Consider the following 16,687-nt stretch of genomic DNA (forward strand, 5'->3'; position numbering starts at 1 on the left):
GACGAATTTGAAGAATTTCAAGGGCAAGTCAGTTAAATTTTTATTTTTATTATTTTTTCAAGCAATTACATTCATTTTGGCTGCTGAAATCAAGCATGTAGGTTAAAAACAATTCATAATTTCCTAAAAATAGTTATTATTTTGAAATTTACTGCCAAATATTGAATTCATCACCATTTTTTGTTCAATAATACTGAATTGTTTTATGAATTCACTACTTTTTTGTATACACAAATCATTTTTCTGATTTTAACCCTTTTTGAGAATAAAATGACTAGGTTATATCGAATTTATGCCGATTAAAACTATGTGATTTATACTAATTTTCAGCCAAATTTATGCTGATTTATAGTAATTTATAATGAATTTAATCTAAGTTATTTGTGTTTAAGAATTAAAATGTATTTATAGGTTAGATATAGTGGCAAATAGAGAAGCCTCTAGATCCAACTCAGGCTCAACCCAATTAATGCCACTTACAAGCACTCGTCCCCCTATAGAGCTAAAAACCCTGCTTGGAAAAATGTCGAGCAAGGACCGACAACTAGGACAATTGTTTACATCCGATGCCATAAACCATATCATGGAGAAATAAATCACCTCAAATACTATCTTGCAGGCATTACTCATCGTGATGGCAAGCACTATACCAGCACGACAGAAGAGACAAAAGGAGATGAATGCACCCCTTGCATTGTGCATAAAAAGAAAAAATTACAAAGGGAGAAGATAAGGGAAGCCATAGCAGCATCCATGGCTAGTGGTCATGGTCCTCAAATGCAAGCAAAAACTAGAAAGAACATAATATTTGAAGGCATAGTAGACTCCCTTATGGTCCACACATACGAAGACATTGTCATCAACTTCATCTACTTCAAGTAGAGGGCCTACACACACACCACATAGATTTTTTGTACCCAGAAACATACTTGGAGCACAACCATCATTGGAAGGTACAAAGTGGAACAGGAAGGTGCATCGAGAAATAATTAACGAATATACCAATTTTTGGTACTTCAATGTGCCAAGAAGTCCTTATTGGAACAATTCAGTAACTGCATTGACAACAACAGCAAAAGGCTAAAAGGCACCTTCTCCAAAAGATTTGATTAGGAGATTGCTCATAGACGCAACTAAAGAGGCATAGAGAATGTAGTTCAAATCATAACTAACAATGTAGCAGCATATGTGGTGGTTGGGAGATTGCTCAAAGAAAGGCATCAGTCACTCTTTTGGACCCCTTGTGTTGCACATTGCTTTGACCTTCTTGTGGAGGACATAGGAAAACTTGATAGGGTGAGACCAATTGCAAATGATGCAAGAAGCAAAACAAAATTTATTTATAATCACTCTTGGGTTCTTAGTTTCATGAGAGATCACACCAAAGGGAAAAAGTTGGTGTGATCAGGTGTCACAAGGTTTGCAACAATTTTCCTAATGTTGCATATAGCATTATTAATTCGTTGGCTTCCTTGAAACAAATGTTTGTGAGTCAAGAATGGCTAGACTCATCATACTCAAAGAAGCCTAAAGGAGAAAGGGTTGCAAGGATAGTCTTTGATAATCCTTTTACACAAAGAGCTACAAAGAATGTGAAAGTAACCTTGAAACCTCAATTTTAAACTCAAATTGGATATTTTATTTTTTAATTTTTGTCTTTCATTATAAACTTGTAACTTTAATCCTTTTGTGTTTGTTAATTGTAAGTGTCAACGCCTTCTCCATTTTGTAGATGGGGATTGAAACCATAGTTCCAACTTCCGAGAATTGCCTAGACTCGGCAAGTCCCAAGGTGAGTGACCTCTGAGGTGTCTAGGAGACTTGGCAATCAAGTACTCCAAGACTCGCCAAACCCAGCGAGTCCTGCAGGGTAGACTCGGCCATTTTAGTTACTTTTGTTAAAAACCTTACAACCTTTCAATACTTGTTTGGTTTATAACATGCCCATCTAGGATTTACAAAAAAATATGAAATAGTGCATGCCATGCTATCTCTCGACCTCATTGGGTTGTTGCTCCCAAACACCCATCAGTCAATGAGGTTGTTGCTCCCAAACACCCATCAAACTATAAGTCTAACCACGTAATGGAACAATGATGAATCATGATCATAAAATCTACAAAATACATATCCCCAGTTGCAAATCTCTGTATCTTCGCAATCATAGCCACAATCAAGGAACATCATGTTTCATACATCGGACTTGTTTAGTATACAAGGACTGCCATAGGTAAAGTTGGCATACTACAGGCATTGTACTATTGAATACAAGTTAAATCATTGTTGCCAAGAAATGTCAATTTCATGATGCGAAAACGTATCAATCATTCCCATCTATTAGTATCCTAACTAATTATCTTTTTACTTAATCATTCCTCTTTGTTAATGAGCTTAACATCAAAACATACAATCTCGAACACTTCAAGAAAACTTAAATAATAAATCCCTCACTTGAATATACACACCAATCATTGAGAAACTATCAAATATCATAGCTACATCATCATCCAAGACCTATCTTAGATGCCAACACATGACTTGTCGTGCTGTTGGGTTGAGTAATGTAGGCTCCTCTGAGCCATAGACTTACATTTTTAGTTTTGATATTTGTTTTGATTACATGGATTTCATAATCCATGAGATTTGTATACATTTAACGATATTTATAATTTTAAATTTATATATCTACTAATGTTGTTTCCTTCAGCTTAAAATTGAAAATCGTTTCTATACTCATGTGATTGATATATGCTTCTGTATATGGTCAAATTAGCTTCAATTTGATTATTTTATTGTGTCTACAAAGTTTATTTATTAAAGGGTGCATGAAACAAGTTTTGAATCCTTAAAAATCTCTACATTTCATGATTTTTTCAATTTGCCAAGTCATTGTCAAGTATGGGCACCGAGTCCGAGTCCGAGTCAAAAATCAACTTGCCAGGTCTAAGGTGATTTTGACTCCTATAACACCGATCAAAACCCAATGGGGCATATTAATGAGCCCATGGATAGGGCCAAAGAGTCCATCTAAAACTATTACGAGGGAGACAACCTTAAATTTCATCCCATTTGAGAGATCATTGATCAGAGATGGAACAATCAATTCAACCAACCCATCCATTCAATGGGATACTTCCTCAACTTGAATATTGTAGAGCAGAAGATCAACTTGCAGATATCTTCACCAAGGCCTTAAGTGAAGACAAGTTTGTTTACCTTAAGAAATCTTTTAGATTTATGTGAGGTCATGCAAGATGGTTGTCATTCAAGGGGAAATGTTGTGCATGTCAACCATTGTATGTATGTTATTGTGTGACTTTTTTTGTTCTATGAGAATCACTGGATATTGCATGTTATGAGTCATCTTCTGTAACCTTTAACCTTAAGAAGGGATGTTAGGACAAGTAATGTTACTAGATTTTTAATACTAGTGATCTATAGGTAGCCAATATTTCAATATTGGAACTATCATAGCTACAAGGAAGAGTCATCATTGCTATAGTTAGAGCATGTAGACAATAGAGTCTATTTACATATATTTAGGGAAATAATTTTCTTCATTGTAATTTAATCAAGTTCCATATTCAATGAGTCACATTCCATGGGACCATCTAGGCCAAAAGTTCCATAGTTGTGTTGGTACACCCTATAAAACTCAATTTCATGCCTTTTTTGGTCAGATGTGTCATCAGTTGAACCTCAAATTACATCAATATCAGGTCAATTGTTGTCCTCCCAATTAGTTTGCAAGGTTATCTTGTCTTTGGTCCTTTCAACTAACTATTTTTACAAGGATGGTTACCTCAAGCCCAACAAGGGCTAAGTGATGAGGTATCAGCCCAGCAGATTTCTAACCCAGCAAGATGCAAAATGATAAGTAAAATATGGCAATTTGCCTTCAAATGCATGCTCGAGGCATGATAGGATGTCTAAGGCATGTGAAATGCACAAAATGAAAGGCATTGCCATCTAAAAGTTCCGAACCAGGAAAGCAATGTGGTAGAGTGTTTGGGAATCTTCGCCAAGACTTTTAAGTGTTTAAGTTGTAAAAAAGCACACAAAACAAGTGTCATTGCCAGCTGAAAAGCACACCTTTAATGAAGGCAAAAGTGTAATGAAAGTGCATCCAGAAAAATGGGATAAAAAAATCAAAATTCTAGTGCACTTTTTAGTGGCTTAAGCCCAGCAAAACTCAGCCTCAAAGCAGTGAACAATTTGACTTAAGTGTCACACACAAATTCAATGGTCAAGCTGTAATGTCCCCTTTTGGGGATATCCCTTATTTTCGCCCAAACAACAATTCAAAACAATAAAATTTATTTACAAATAGTATTCTATTAATAAATTACATAATTGCAGTTAAACTTGAGAGAATTGTCATAAATAATCCCTATTGAAAACAAAATATCCTAAATTCATATGAATCCATTTCATAGCTTATTTCCATCAGCCAACCATATTAGGAATGTGATGGGAAAGCATGATAGGGCACTGGGAGACTGTCCTCCTCAACCAAGCCCAAGGGCACGGAATGAACCTCTTAGTCATTCATCCCCTTGGCCCACAAGCAATCCATCTTGGGGTTGGCGTACTTGATGAGGGAACCAGTACTGCTGCATTTCCCTACCAAATGTTTCACATTGATTCCACAAGCAACCCATCTTGGGGTTGGCATACTTGATGAGGAACCGATACTGCTGCATCTCCCTACCGAACGTTTCACATTGATTCCAAATAGGATTGCTTGATGGAAATCAGATAAATAATCAGTAATCTTATAATTTTTGATGGATTGGCAAGTCAATAAAATAAATAAATTATAGCTTCCTAAGAGATTTATAACAAATAAATAGTAAATACGATCGTGATGTATACCAATCTTATAAATATTATAGACTGCTCTATTTCCTCTGTATTATATTCTGAATCAGACTTGATCAAGTGATGCCCTTTACACAATGTGATTCCCTTCTTTTATATCTTCATTGGCAGTTGGGTCATGACCCTTCAATTTGGAGAGATATGAACCTACAATGAAGTGCTACCCTTTCCAAGCATTAAGTAATTGATAATTAATTATTTCCTGGCTACCGACTAGGATTAATCTAAGTGTAACCAAATAGAATTTAAGATAAGAATAGCCAACCAGCATTTAGGATCGCCGAACAGTATTGGCTAAGTGTTGGATTATTCTCAAGGATCCAATCAGTATATAGCAGTCTTCTTCCCTTGACGAGTGCGATTTAGTGTTTCTTTTTAATAATCTGCTGGTGATGTGGCAGGGGCATGACATAGCCATGTAAAATTAGGGCCTAAGACAGTTAAAATTGGGCAGAGGATCAAGGGAGAAGCACCTAGAAAATGAAAGGAAAAGGAAGGGCACACCTCTGATGGTTTTGCCAAGTAAAAAAAGTGCCAAGCTTAAGATAAAAGCGGCAAACACTTAAGTGAACAGCGGCCCTGAATAAAATATGAAATAAATTTAAATCACATTTTCTAAGTGACAAAGCTACTCAAAAAGTTGGCAAGACCTTAAGTTATCTCTGACAAGAAATAAATGAACATGAGGTTGGCACACAATTGTCATGGCTAAACCACTCCAACACTCCACCCATTCAGTCATAGTCTGGTGAAAGCCTATGTTATTTCCACCACTGCTTTAAAGCAAAAAAAAAAAGATTAAAGCATGCAAGAGAGAGATCTAAAGCCTATAAGATAAAGCAATTTCATTCAAGCACCAAGTAACTCTTCTCTTCTGTTACTTTTGAATTATAGGTAGTATTTGCAAATTTGAAGGATGAAATGCCTTCCAGGTTCACGAAAATTGGAAGGTTGGAGACTTTGCATGCTCTTACTAAGTTTGGATCCAAATCTTGGTCAAGGATGATGAAAACCCTTCCAGATTGGCTAAGGGTTGGAAAGTTATCCTTTCATGCCCTTAACAAGCTAGGGATGGGGTCCTTGGAATTATCAATGTTGAGTTTGGGATGAAACCCTCTAATTCAGCAGATTTGCAAAGTATTTCCGGAGAATTCACGATTTGATCAACTTTGGGTATTGTGCTATGATTTATTGACCTAAATATATATATCATAAATGTATAATCTTTGATAAACTATTATCATATATTGGGTAAATATTATTGTTTAAAAGAATATCACAAAAGGGGACATTACAGCATACTCATAAATTTTGTCTACAGTTTTAGTCTAGAGTTAGTTTTAAGTTAAGTTAAATCTCAAAGAACTATACCCCACAATTTGAATAACAGTTCAACCATATGTGTTATCCCATTGTGTGTTGTCTCGTGTTGTCTCACAAGAGACAAAATAAAATGTTAACAAGTTGTAGCACCCTCCATAGAGCAAAGGTCCCATGCAGGAGGTTTAACTATGCTTATTTTGCCCCAAGTTATCCCATACAACTGCACAATTGTAAAATCACAAAATCCATAAATGTGGACCTGCAATTGATTAGGAAGATAAAATTCAAAGAGGGGGGAGAAGGGGACTGAAACTGTCCAGCACCACTTGGTATCGTTCCTTGCCAAACTGTCAGTTTACTGAATCAAACTTTTTATGTAGCTTTAAGCTTATGTCAAATTAAATATTTTCTGTAACCTTTTTTCAAATAACTTTGTTGCAATTTGCAGCTACTTTTTAACAGCTGTCACAACTCTAAATAATTTCACTTGCAAAAGGACTGCCGAATTATCTCTGCCTGTGCTGAGAAAATCAAAGAATGCCCCTTTTATCAAACCACAAGGTAAGGCGGTTGGAATTATACGCTTTAATTAATTTGAAAGACACTAATCTATCAAAATCCTGCAATACAACAGTTTGTCTGAAATGTGTACCCTAATGTCACAGGACAATTCAAAAATTAAAGACTGGCTATTGTAAAAATTATGTATGAAGGATCCTCCTTTTAACCATAGACATAGCAATGTACTTAGCAATTCCATCAAAGTTGCCTTTAAAACTTCAATGAGGACATCAAAATATAAATAATACGTACTGCTCCAATATGATGTCTGGCAGGGAATGTCATGGCTGTCTCCTCAAGTCCAGGCCAGGCTTTATCATCAATCTTCAAGTACCTGTCCAGACTCCGACCAATCTGTTGAATTTCATACCCAAATTTTCAAAATGTACAAAGCTACCTATTAATTCTAACAAATGATCGAGAACGTTTCGAAGGCAAAGGTCACAATAAACATCAATACTATTAGTCTATTAGGACAGAGTTCCAAATCCCTAAAGAAGTTTACAAGATACACCCAAAATTTTGGTAACATAGATAAATAAAAGTGAAATCCTCAAAATCAAAAAACTAAAATAATCTTCATGTTAACAAAAAACTGCCTCCAATTGAAACGCCTGTGGCTCAATTTTACTAGAGACAAGCATCACTACGACAAAATTATAAGAACAAAATTTCATACAACGAAAAATGTCTCCAAGATAGACCTAAAAATGTCAGTAACATGATGAAATGACTAATTAAAATTCAAGAGAACATAAAGCTACGCATCTACCCACAGTAGTCATGTTCGAAAATAAACGAAATACCAAAGATTTGAAAAAAAATGGACTCGAAAAACAAAGCAGGCAGAGAAAACGAGGAAAAAACATGTATAATAATTTCCCATCAAAGATCCCAAAGCGAGCAGAACTTCTTTAATAAAATTTTGGATTTAGGGTTTACAAAAGGTTAGAGAGAATTGTCCCACTCCAAAAATTTTTAAAAATTTCTACACCGGATCAACGAAACAAGAAACCGTAGTGTTTTTAATTGAAGGATCGTTTGTTCACAGAGCATAAATGTTACTACAAAAACTATGCAAAACATTTAATAACTGAGCCTCGTTTTCTCCCTATGATTTGTCCACATATGGAAATTTGTAAACTGCAATGCATATTCCATAGTTCAAATTGTCGAAATCTACCAACAATTTAAACAAATGAATTAAATTTGTTCAACAAGAAGCAGTTGAACGAGAATATCATAGAAGTACCTGAAAACAGGACGAAGGAGACCAAATCTCTCGTTAATCCAGAGCTCGTACTGAGGTATATCTGTTGCCTGTGCATGGGCTCCGTCTTCGTCATCTGAAGGATAATTAAACCCGACAGGAGAGAGTTGATAAACTTGCGCTTCGCGAAGTGCTAAGGCTAACAATGCGCCCGCCGCATACCGTTGTATTGATGACAGCTCTTCCATTTTCACTTACAAAATCCTTCACTGAATTTGAGAGCAAGAATATTTAAAACCCAAATTTTTCAAATTGCAGAAGCCAATGACGGCAAAAACAAGGATCTTACGAAATTCTTCGAAGGTAAAAAATGAAGCAGAAATTTATTTTCGAAGTTAAAAAAATGAAGCAGAAATTTATCTGCAGAATTATATTTTATCAGCGGCTTTTGACTTCGTCTTAAAATTAAATTATGATTTTGCCCGGCTTGAAGGGATTCATCTAAAGAATGTCCTCTTGACTTTCAGTGCGTGTTGTGATTGGCAAGTTCAACGTGTTGATCGCATTTAATTTGAAAAGTACACTTATCTTGCCCAGCACTGAATGCTCGATTCTGGAAGATTGTGTAGATACTTTAAAAAAAAAAATTAAATATTGGAAGCCATCTCAAAAAATCTGAGTTTTAGAAATAATGGAAGAAGAAGAAGAAATAATTTTAATGTCCAATAGACTTAATAGAGCACATCAGATCTAACAAAGTTATTGGATGAATGAATGAAATATTTTAATGTTGTCCATGAGACTAAACAGTCTATGGGACCAAAGCAACCATCTTTAATTTCTCTTGAAACTCTTTTTCATGTCAAGTCTCCTGCTATTAATCTTAACTTGTAGGCTGGTTGTCTAATTAGTCATATGCATGTTGTCAACCTTCAAACAATCTTGTACTGATTACTAATATCCTCATAAGTCGTGCATTCCATGATGAAATGTCATTTCGTTTCCACTACTCCTTTATTGCAGAAAATGTGAACTCTTTCTTCCCAAGTTTCCTTGCGTATCTTCCACCTATCGGTTTCACATATAAGATGATGTGATCTTGTCCTCAATTGTGCAACCAACAGCCTCGCTTTCCCTTAAATAGTTGCACCTAGATATGTTTTTTCGCCATGATCTTTTGGTGGGTTAAACTCTTTGATATAAAGTATGTTTTTTTCCACCCAATCTGATTTGTCCACATGATAGTACTAAATTTATCAATCACGTAACTTTTTATTCCATCATCAGTGTTAGGACATCTTTGCAAATTGATGCCCCACTTGTTCATCCATTTGTTGTTCTGCTTCATCCACATTTTTTTCCTACGACTTACCCCTTCCACAACCATTTTGGGCCAACGATGGTTATCCATGTTTTCAGCCTTCTTTAAATAGCTTATTAGTCGAGTTATCATCGATGCCTCCGATGGAAAAGTTCCTGCTTCCCAAAGATGGATTTTGGGGGAATGGATAGCCATCAGAGTTTGGCTTGGAGCATCTTTAATTAAAAAATTAAAAATAAAAATAGATATAAAATAAAATAAAAATATATAATCAAGCAATAGCTTCTTTTAGGGGAGGAGGATTGTCCTTAGGTGGGGAGAGAACCATGTACAAGGTATTTTTAAGGAAATATTTGTATCTTTTTATAATAAAGTTTTAAAGAAATTGGTTGTAATGTTGTAAGAAATTTTTTGACAAGGAAGTTTGATTGGTAAAAAATTAAAATAGATTGGCAAATCATAAAAAGTTCAAGAATAGCAAGTAATAGACGAACTCTAAAGTAATTCAGGGTGAGGTGTAAGCAATCTAACAAACAAATTGTAAGAGAGTGGTTCTAAAAGAAAATGTCATAGGAGGCTTGTCGAAAGAAAAGAGAACATAGAAGAGGAAGCAAACACACAAGGGTTAAAAAAATGCAAGGAAGAGAGTTCAAAGAAGAGAAATAAACGCAATTATTAGAGGAGTAAGAGATTATGGAAAATATGAAAGCACTTTAAATCTTGTAAATAATTTCCTAAAAGACAAGTTGTTTTGGCAAGGAAAAATCTACCAAGCAAGGAGAGTGGGAAAGATTTGTGAAGAGAGGGTTAGGCCTATAAAAGTGGTCATGGCAAGTGTGCATGGCAAGCAACATATTTTAAGCAAAAAGAAGCTCTTGAAGGGCTCACGCTTCTTCCTAAATGATGATTTAACAATAGGCAACAAAAGGAGGGAAGGGAAGAAGTGAAAAAATTAAGGGCAACAAGAGATGAAGGCAAACGAGCATCGTTGTACAATGGAAAAGTTATTATTGCCAATTTCAGGTCCCACGGTAAGGTAGGGCAGCAAGCAGATAGCAAAGAAAATGGTTTTAATTCGATAGTAGGAAGGAAAGCAACAAGGTCATTTTTGACAAGTAAAGGTGAAGACTCAACTTTGTGTCTTATTCAAGGCTTTCCTTGGTTTACTTGTCTCTAGTTTGTTGGAATTGTAGAGGAAATCCATGGAGGAGGGGACCAAGGTTAGGACTTATTGTAGAAGGTAGCAATATAATATATCTCATAGAAACTCATGAACATGAAGGTTGCAAGACTCCTACATTTCAGGGTTACATGAAGTTGGTAGCTTGGAATAAGGTAGCAAACAATGGCAAAGGTTATGGTGGTATATAAGTCTTTTTGAAAGAAAAAGAAAGATGTATCATTCAACTAGAAAGAGACGACATAACCAAGTAATATATTTAATTTAAAGTTACAGAAAATAAAAATCACATAAGAATTATAGCATGTTATCTCTTCCTCGAGTCTCAAAAACTTAAAAACCCATGGGCTTGATAGTAAAGACCCATTTTTTGGTTATAAAAAAGATATTGCAATGTTTTCTTATAAAGGAAAACTACTCTTAGTGGGAGATTTCAATGTTGGGGATGAACAATCTAACATTATTCGTTGCAAAGAGGAACATGATCCCATTTGGCTCATAGAAAAGATAAATCAGCAATGGATAAGATGTTTGTAAGACTACAAAAGTAGCAACGACTTTAGAGAGGAATTGCTTTCTTTGTGTGTCATCTTCAACTTAATTATTTTTAATGGTTTGGATAGAAGAAATCTAAAAAAATTTACATGTAATACATACAAGGATCATCCCATAATAATGGTTCCCACTTTTTGGCCAAAGTAGGACATCAAAATCAACATTTTTAACTAAATCTTTACTTTCTAACACGTATAGCAACACAATTGTTAAGAATGTGAAGACAATGTGAACTAGTGATTTGTGGGATTTTTTCTATAGATTCTAAATATATTATTTTAAATGGAATTAAATTGTAATTTTTTTTATGTAACTTTTAATAACTTGTTTATTACAGCAAAAACATTTTTTTTAAGTGATGTTTATGTCGTCATGAATAACTTTTTTTATACAAAGGATAAATTTAATTTTTATTTTAAAATATAAATTTGTAACTCCGATATCTAATGCTTGCATTTTGTATCATAACATTTTATTACATCTATTGAATTTTGAAGTCAAACTAATTATAATATAGAAGTAGGCGTATGTCATAACCCATAACTTGTTTTGGTTTGTATCAAAATTCAAAAAAAAATTGTTTGAACAAGGACATCAATACCTAATACATAGATATTAAAAAACAAATAACTAATTTACTATTCGTCCACATGTGTAGAACAGAGAACTTGATGTTTGATGAAAAAACTATTTTAGTAAAACATGAAAATGAAATTTATAATAAAACCAAAAGATATTAAAATTATACTTGTTGGAAACTTTATTTCAAGGGCTATGATCACAAAAAAATGGTTTGTCAAAATCATTCCATTTGGACCTTCAACTTGAGCTTCGAAAGTGAAAATTCTAAGGAAAACTATAAAGGGAGGGTGGACAATCCTAGCTAAGGACCTTCAAATAAAGGTACCTTCTACATAAATTAACAATATAAAAATTTATAAGTTTCTCTCAACAAATGTATTCACTTTATTCAAAGTTCTACCTTTGTTTGAAGGTCTACCTTCGAATCAAGTGCTTGCAAAACAAAATCTCTTTAATTGGAAAAAGTTTATGCCTAAGTTTGGGAATCAATATTGTAGGATAGCCCATAATGAGACAAGTGTCATTGATTACACAATTTGTTGGCAAAGCTTGACTAAAAGGACAGAGGATGTCATGAATGGTGAGCATATTTGGGATTTAAAATTTGGACCATAGCCCAATTTACTTAAGGTTATCTTGGCGTGATAAGGGGCAACCTAGTAGGCAAACTTGATGTTGAAAGGAAGCTAAGGTGCAGAAAACGCTTCCTAACACTAATCTAGTGTGGGAGATAGTGCAAATTTTCTTACAAATCTTCTATTACAAAAATAGAAACACATTCATAGAGAAATAATTAACATACATAAAGATAAACAATGAACACGAGATATATCATGGGGAAAACCCTTTCGGGTAAAAAACCCCACACTCCAAAAGCACAGTACTTTGTATTTCAGTAATCAAAATCTTACAATACAATGCCAACAATTAGCTTCTTCAACAAGAAGACAACTACAACCCACAACCGGGATTAATTCCGACAGCATAACACTTCACCTGCAAACATTACATATCTCACACTCCTCGAGACTACCTTTTATAGAGAAATACAACTCAAGAGAGAGCTTCTAGATGAAGCATCAAGATGGGGTCGTGCATAAAATTTGGCCCTATTTTTCGGCCACCAAAAGCATGCAAATGACACATGTATGTCTCCAAATGACTCCCCATTCAAACCTCCTAATTTGGGCACTCAAAATTTACTATTTCGAGGTATGACAGATGCTCTTACGCATCTTACAGCTATCGTGTCTTACAGCACTTACAATTGTAAGAGAATCCGTCATAAATGACTAATTTTAGCTTATTCTCTTACAACTTGTCATAACCCTCTCCATGCAAAAGGTATCTCCTGCCACTTGTCCATTATGTCATGAGCCAACACTTGTCAAGATCCTCACGTGGGATGCCTACCTCCACATGTGCAACATATGTGTCATATAGTCATCGCCAAGTAAGATGCCACCAAGCCTATGGATCCCACTAGATGACTAGACATTTGTGGGCAATAAATAAAATAAAAAATTAATAAATAAATGCATAAGCCAATGTTAATATTTGCAAAGGTTGAGACACCTTAATCCCAACATTCTCCCACTTGTCGAAGATCTTTCGAAAAACCCATAAATCAACTGCAGGGGGCCGAGAGGCCCATAGAACTGGAACACCATCTGAAATTATATGTTCTCATTGGTTTAGTCAATGCATCTGAAACATTCATCAAAGTGTCAAACTTCTATAATTTTACCTTCCCATCCTCTACCATATCTCGAACAAAATGAAACTGAACATCAATGTGCTTCATTCTGACATGGAAAGTCGGATTCTTTGCTAAGAAAATAGCACTTTGACTATCACAACAGATAGTAATCAATCTCACATCAAACCCAATATCTGAACACAACCGCCTAAGCCAAATGGCTTCCTTACAAGCATGAGTAGCTACCATATACTCTGCTTCTGTCGTGGACAAAGCGACTATAACTTGTTGCTTACTCATCCAGCTAATAGAACCACCATTCATAGTAAAAACATAACCACTAGTGGATCTTCTGCTATCAATATCACCTACCCAATCTGAATCCACATATCCACGAATACATGCAGAATGTCGAGGTCCAATAGCATAACCATGATAACACAAGGAATACTTGGAAGTACCCCTAAAATATCTAAACACTCTCTTAACTGCATCCCAATGCACCCGTCTAGGATTAACCATAGATCGACTCAAGACTCCCACTGCTTGGGCAATATCTAGTCTTATACAGACCATAGCATACATGAGACTGCCAACTGCACTCGCATATGGTACACTAGCCATGTCCTCCACCTTAGAAGGAGATTTTGGAGAATCCTCCACGGATAATTTTGTTCCCAATGCAACAGGAACTATCATGGATCTACAAGTTCTCGTGTTGAATCTCTTAAACATTGAATTCACATACTTACTCTAGCTTAACCAAAGCTTTATGTTAGATCTGTCTCTTTTGATCTTCATCCCCATAATGTACCTAGTTGCACCTAAATCTTTCATCTCAAATTGTGCTGACAACTGAGACTTCAAGTCAGAAATCAAATGTCCATTCCCAAACAGTAACATATCATCCACATATAATGCAATAATGAGAATGTGACCATTATCAATTTTAAAATAAACACAATGATCGGATTTAGACCTCTAAAATCCCAACTCAACACATAGGTATCAAACTTTTGGTACCACATCCTAGGAGACTATTTCAAATCATACAAAGACTTTTTCAACTTGCAAACCAGATTTTCTTTATTTTTCACTACGAAATTCTCTAGCTATAACATATAAATCTCTTCCTCCAAATAACCATGAAGGAATGTTGTCTTCACATCCATTTGCTCGATTTCCCAATCATGAATTGTAGCAAGTGATAACAAGAACCGAATGGATGTTAGCTTTGCAATAGGAGAGAAAATATCACCATAATCTATTCCCTCAACTTGGGAATACCCCTTCACAACCAACCATGCTTTGTGCTTCTCAACATTGCCATCAAGACCCATTTTTTTCTTAAACACCCATTTGCATCCCATGGGCTTACGTCCTGCAGGCAAAGGTACGAGATCCCAAGTATTGTTCTTCTTCAAAGATACCCTCTCACCATTCATGGCTTCCATCTAGGAATCTGCATCATGCATACCCATAGCCTCTCTAATAGTCCTAGGCTCATTAGTGTTAGAAATCAAAGAAAAAATACAACTGGAATCTAACAATGAATATCCAAACCTATCAGGTGAATACCCCTATCTATCAAGCTGTTGCCTATCATGAGTAGACCTCCTCAAAGGTTGAGGTTGAGGTTCTTCATCTTCTTCAGAACTTTTAGAGTTGTTATAACTCTCCTCATCATCAAGTCCACCAGGAGCTCGTAGTTCTTATTTTTGAGGGGTAGAAGGAAACTGAACTACCTCCTTATTTTGTTTCTCTTATTTCTCTAGTTGTAACTCAATAGTGGAAGGTTTAATCTCTCTAAAAATAACACTTCTTCTATAGATAACCTTCTCTTACACTGGATCCCAAAGCTTGTACCCTTTTACACCTACACCATAGCCGATAAAGATACACTTCGTTGCCTTGTTCTCTAACTTAGATCTCTTTTCATTTGAAACATGAGCATAAGCTTCACAACCAAATATTCTGAGATGTCTCATTAAGGGCTTCTTTCCTAACCACATCTCCATAGGTGTCTTATCAACAAGTGTTGATGTAGGAGATATGTTTACCAGATAGTAGGCAGAGTCTATTGCTTCAGCCTAAAACTTTTGTTCGAGGCAAGCACCACTAAGCATACTCCTAGCCCTTTCCATCAATGTCATGTTCATTCTCTTTGCAATTCCATTTTGTTAAGGGGAGTATGGAGTTGTCTTATGCCTCTCAATCCCATGATCCTTACAGAACTTGTCGAAATCTGCTGAGCAAAACTCACCACCATTGTCAGTCCTCAAACACTTAATCTCTCTACTAGTATGATTCTCAACAAGAGCCTTAAACTCCTTAAACCGACTAAAGACTTCAGATTTACTTCTGAGAAAATAAACAAATGTCCTTCTACTATAGTCATCAATGAATGAAACAAAATACACAGATTTTGAAATTGAAGGAACATTAACAAGACCAAAAACATCATAATGTATCAAGTCCAACAACCCAAAAGAATTGTGAGAACTAGAGTAAAACTGAACATGATTTTGTTTACCATAGATGCAGTGTTCACAAAAATCGAACTCAAGATTATAATCTTCAAGCCCCTCTACAAGCCATTTACTTTTTTAGGGTTTTGAGACACTTCTCACCAATGTGACCAAGTCTTTGGTGCCATAACATTGTCTTCTCTGTTGGTAGTTTCATCTCCATAGAATTGGCACCCTTAGGTACCCATAAAGCACCGACCATCAAATGTAGAATCAATAGTCCTCTTCACAGCTCGATCTGATGATGAGGATGAAGAATCTAGAGCCCTCTTCTTGGACTCCACATAAGCACTATTGCACTGTACAATGCATCCATCCAACTTATACAAGGTGCCTATCCGAACACCCTTAGCTAGCACCATAGAACCTCTATCCATCTTACATCCACCTTGCAAGAAAAAAACCTGCACACCCACATCACTCAACTTACTTATAGAGAGTAGATTTCGTTCCAAACTCGAGATGTACATTACACCATCAATCCCCTTCACTCTTTCATCAGGGAATCTAATCTTGACTCTTCCACGACCAACAACCTTCAGATGAGAGTCGTTACCGATATACACCTTTCCACCATCATATTCTTTGTACCTTGAAAACCAACCTTGATGTGAGGTCTTGTGAAAAGATGCACCCAAATCGATTAGCCACACATCTTCTGATGCATGCGTTGCCTAGGTTGCAACAAATGCTTCACCGTCATCCTGAGAGGATTTGTTTGAATCTAAATCTGAGGGTCTCTTCTTCATCTTTTTCTCCTCCTAAAATTCTTTACAGAAATGACTGGTTTTGCCGCAATTCCAACACTTTGCCTTGGACTTTCCAGGAGACTTAGATCTCCCACGGG

At 35.7% G+C, this 16,687-nt stretch overlaps 1 protein-coding gene across 2 annotated transcripts in view; it reads right to left on the minus strand.

Annotated features, from left to right (window-relative positions):
* The window catches only part of LOC131068216 (uncharacterized), a 168,261-nt gene extending 159,685 nt beyond the window's left edge, over nt 1-8,576 (minus strand). Inside the window, exons 1-2 of one of the 2 annotated variants that reach the window (XM_058003408.2) lie at nt 8,018-8,576; nt 7,018-7,099 (exon numbers count right to left, since the gene is read on the minus strand). In XM_058003408.2, coding sequence (XP_057859391.1) covers nt 7,018-7,099; nt 8,018-8,223 — 288 coding nt within the window. In that variant the 5' untranslated portion in view covers nt 8,224-8,576. Of the gene's footprint in view, nt 1-7,017; nt 7,120-8,017 lie in introns of both variants that reach the window. The other variant, XM_058003409.2, reaches the window with a different exon arrangement.
* Between the last annotated feature and the right edge of the window lie 8,111 nt (nt 8,577-16,687).

The sequence above is a fragment of the Cryptomeria japonica genome, chromosome 1 (genome assembly GCF_030272615.1).
Source record: "Cryptomeria japonica chromosome 1, Sugi_1.0, whole genome shotgun sequence".
NCBI lineage: Eukaryota > Viridiplantae > Streptophyta > Pinopsida > Cupressales > Cupressaceae > Cryptomeria > Cryptomeria japonica.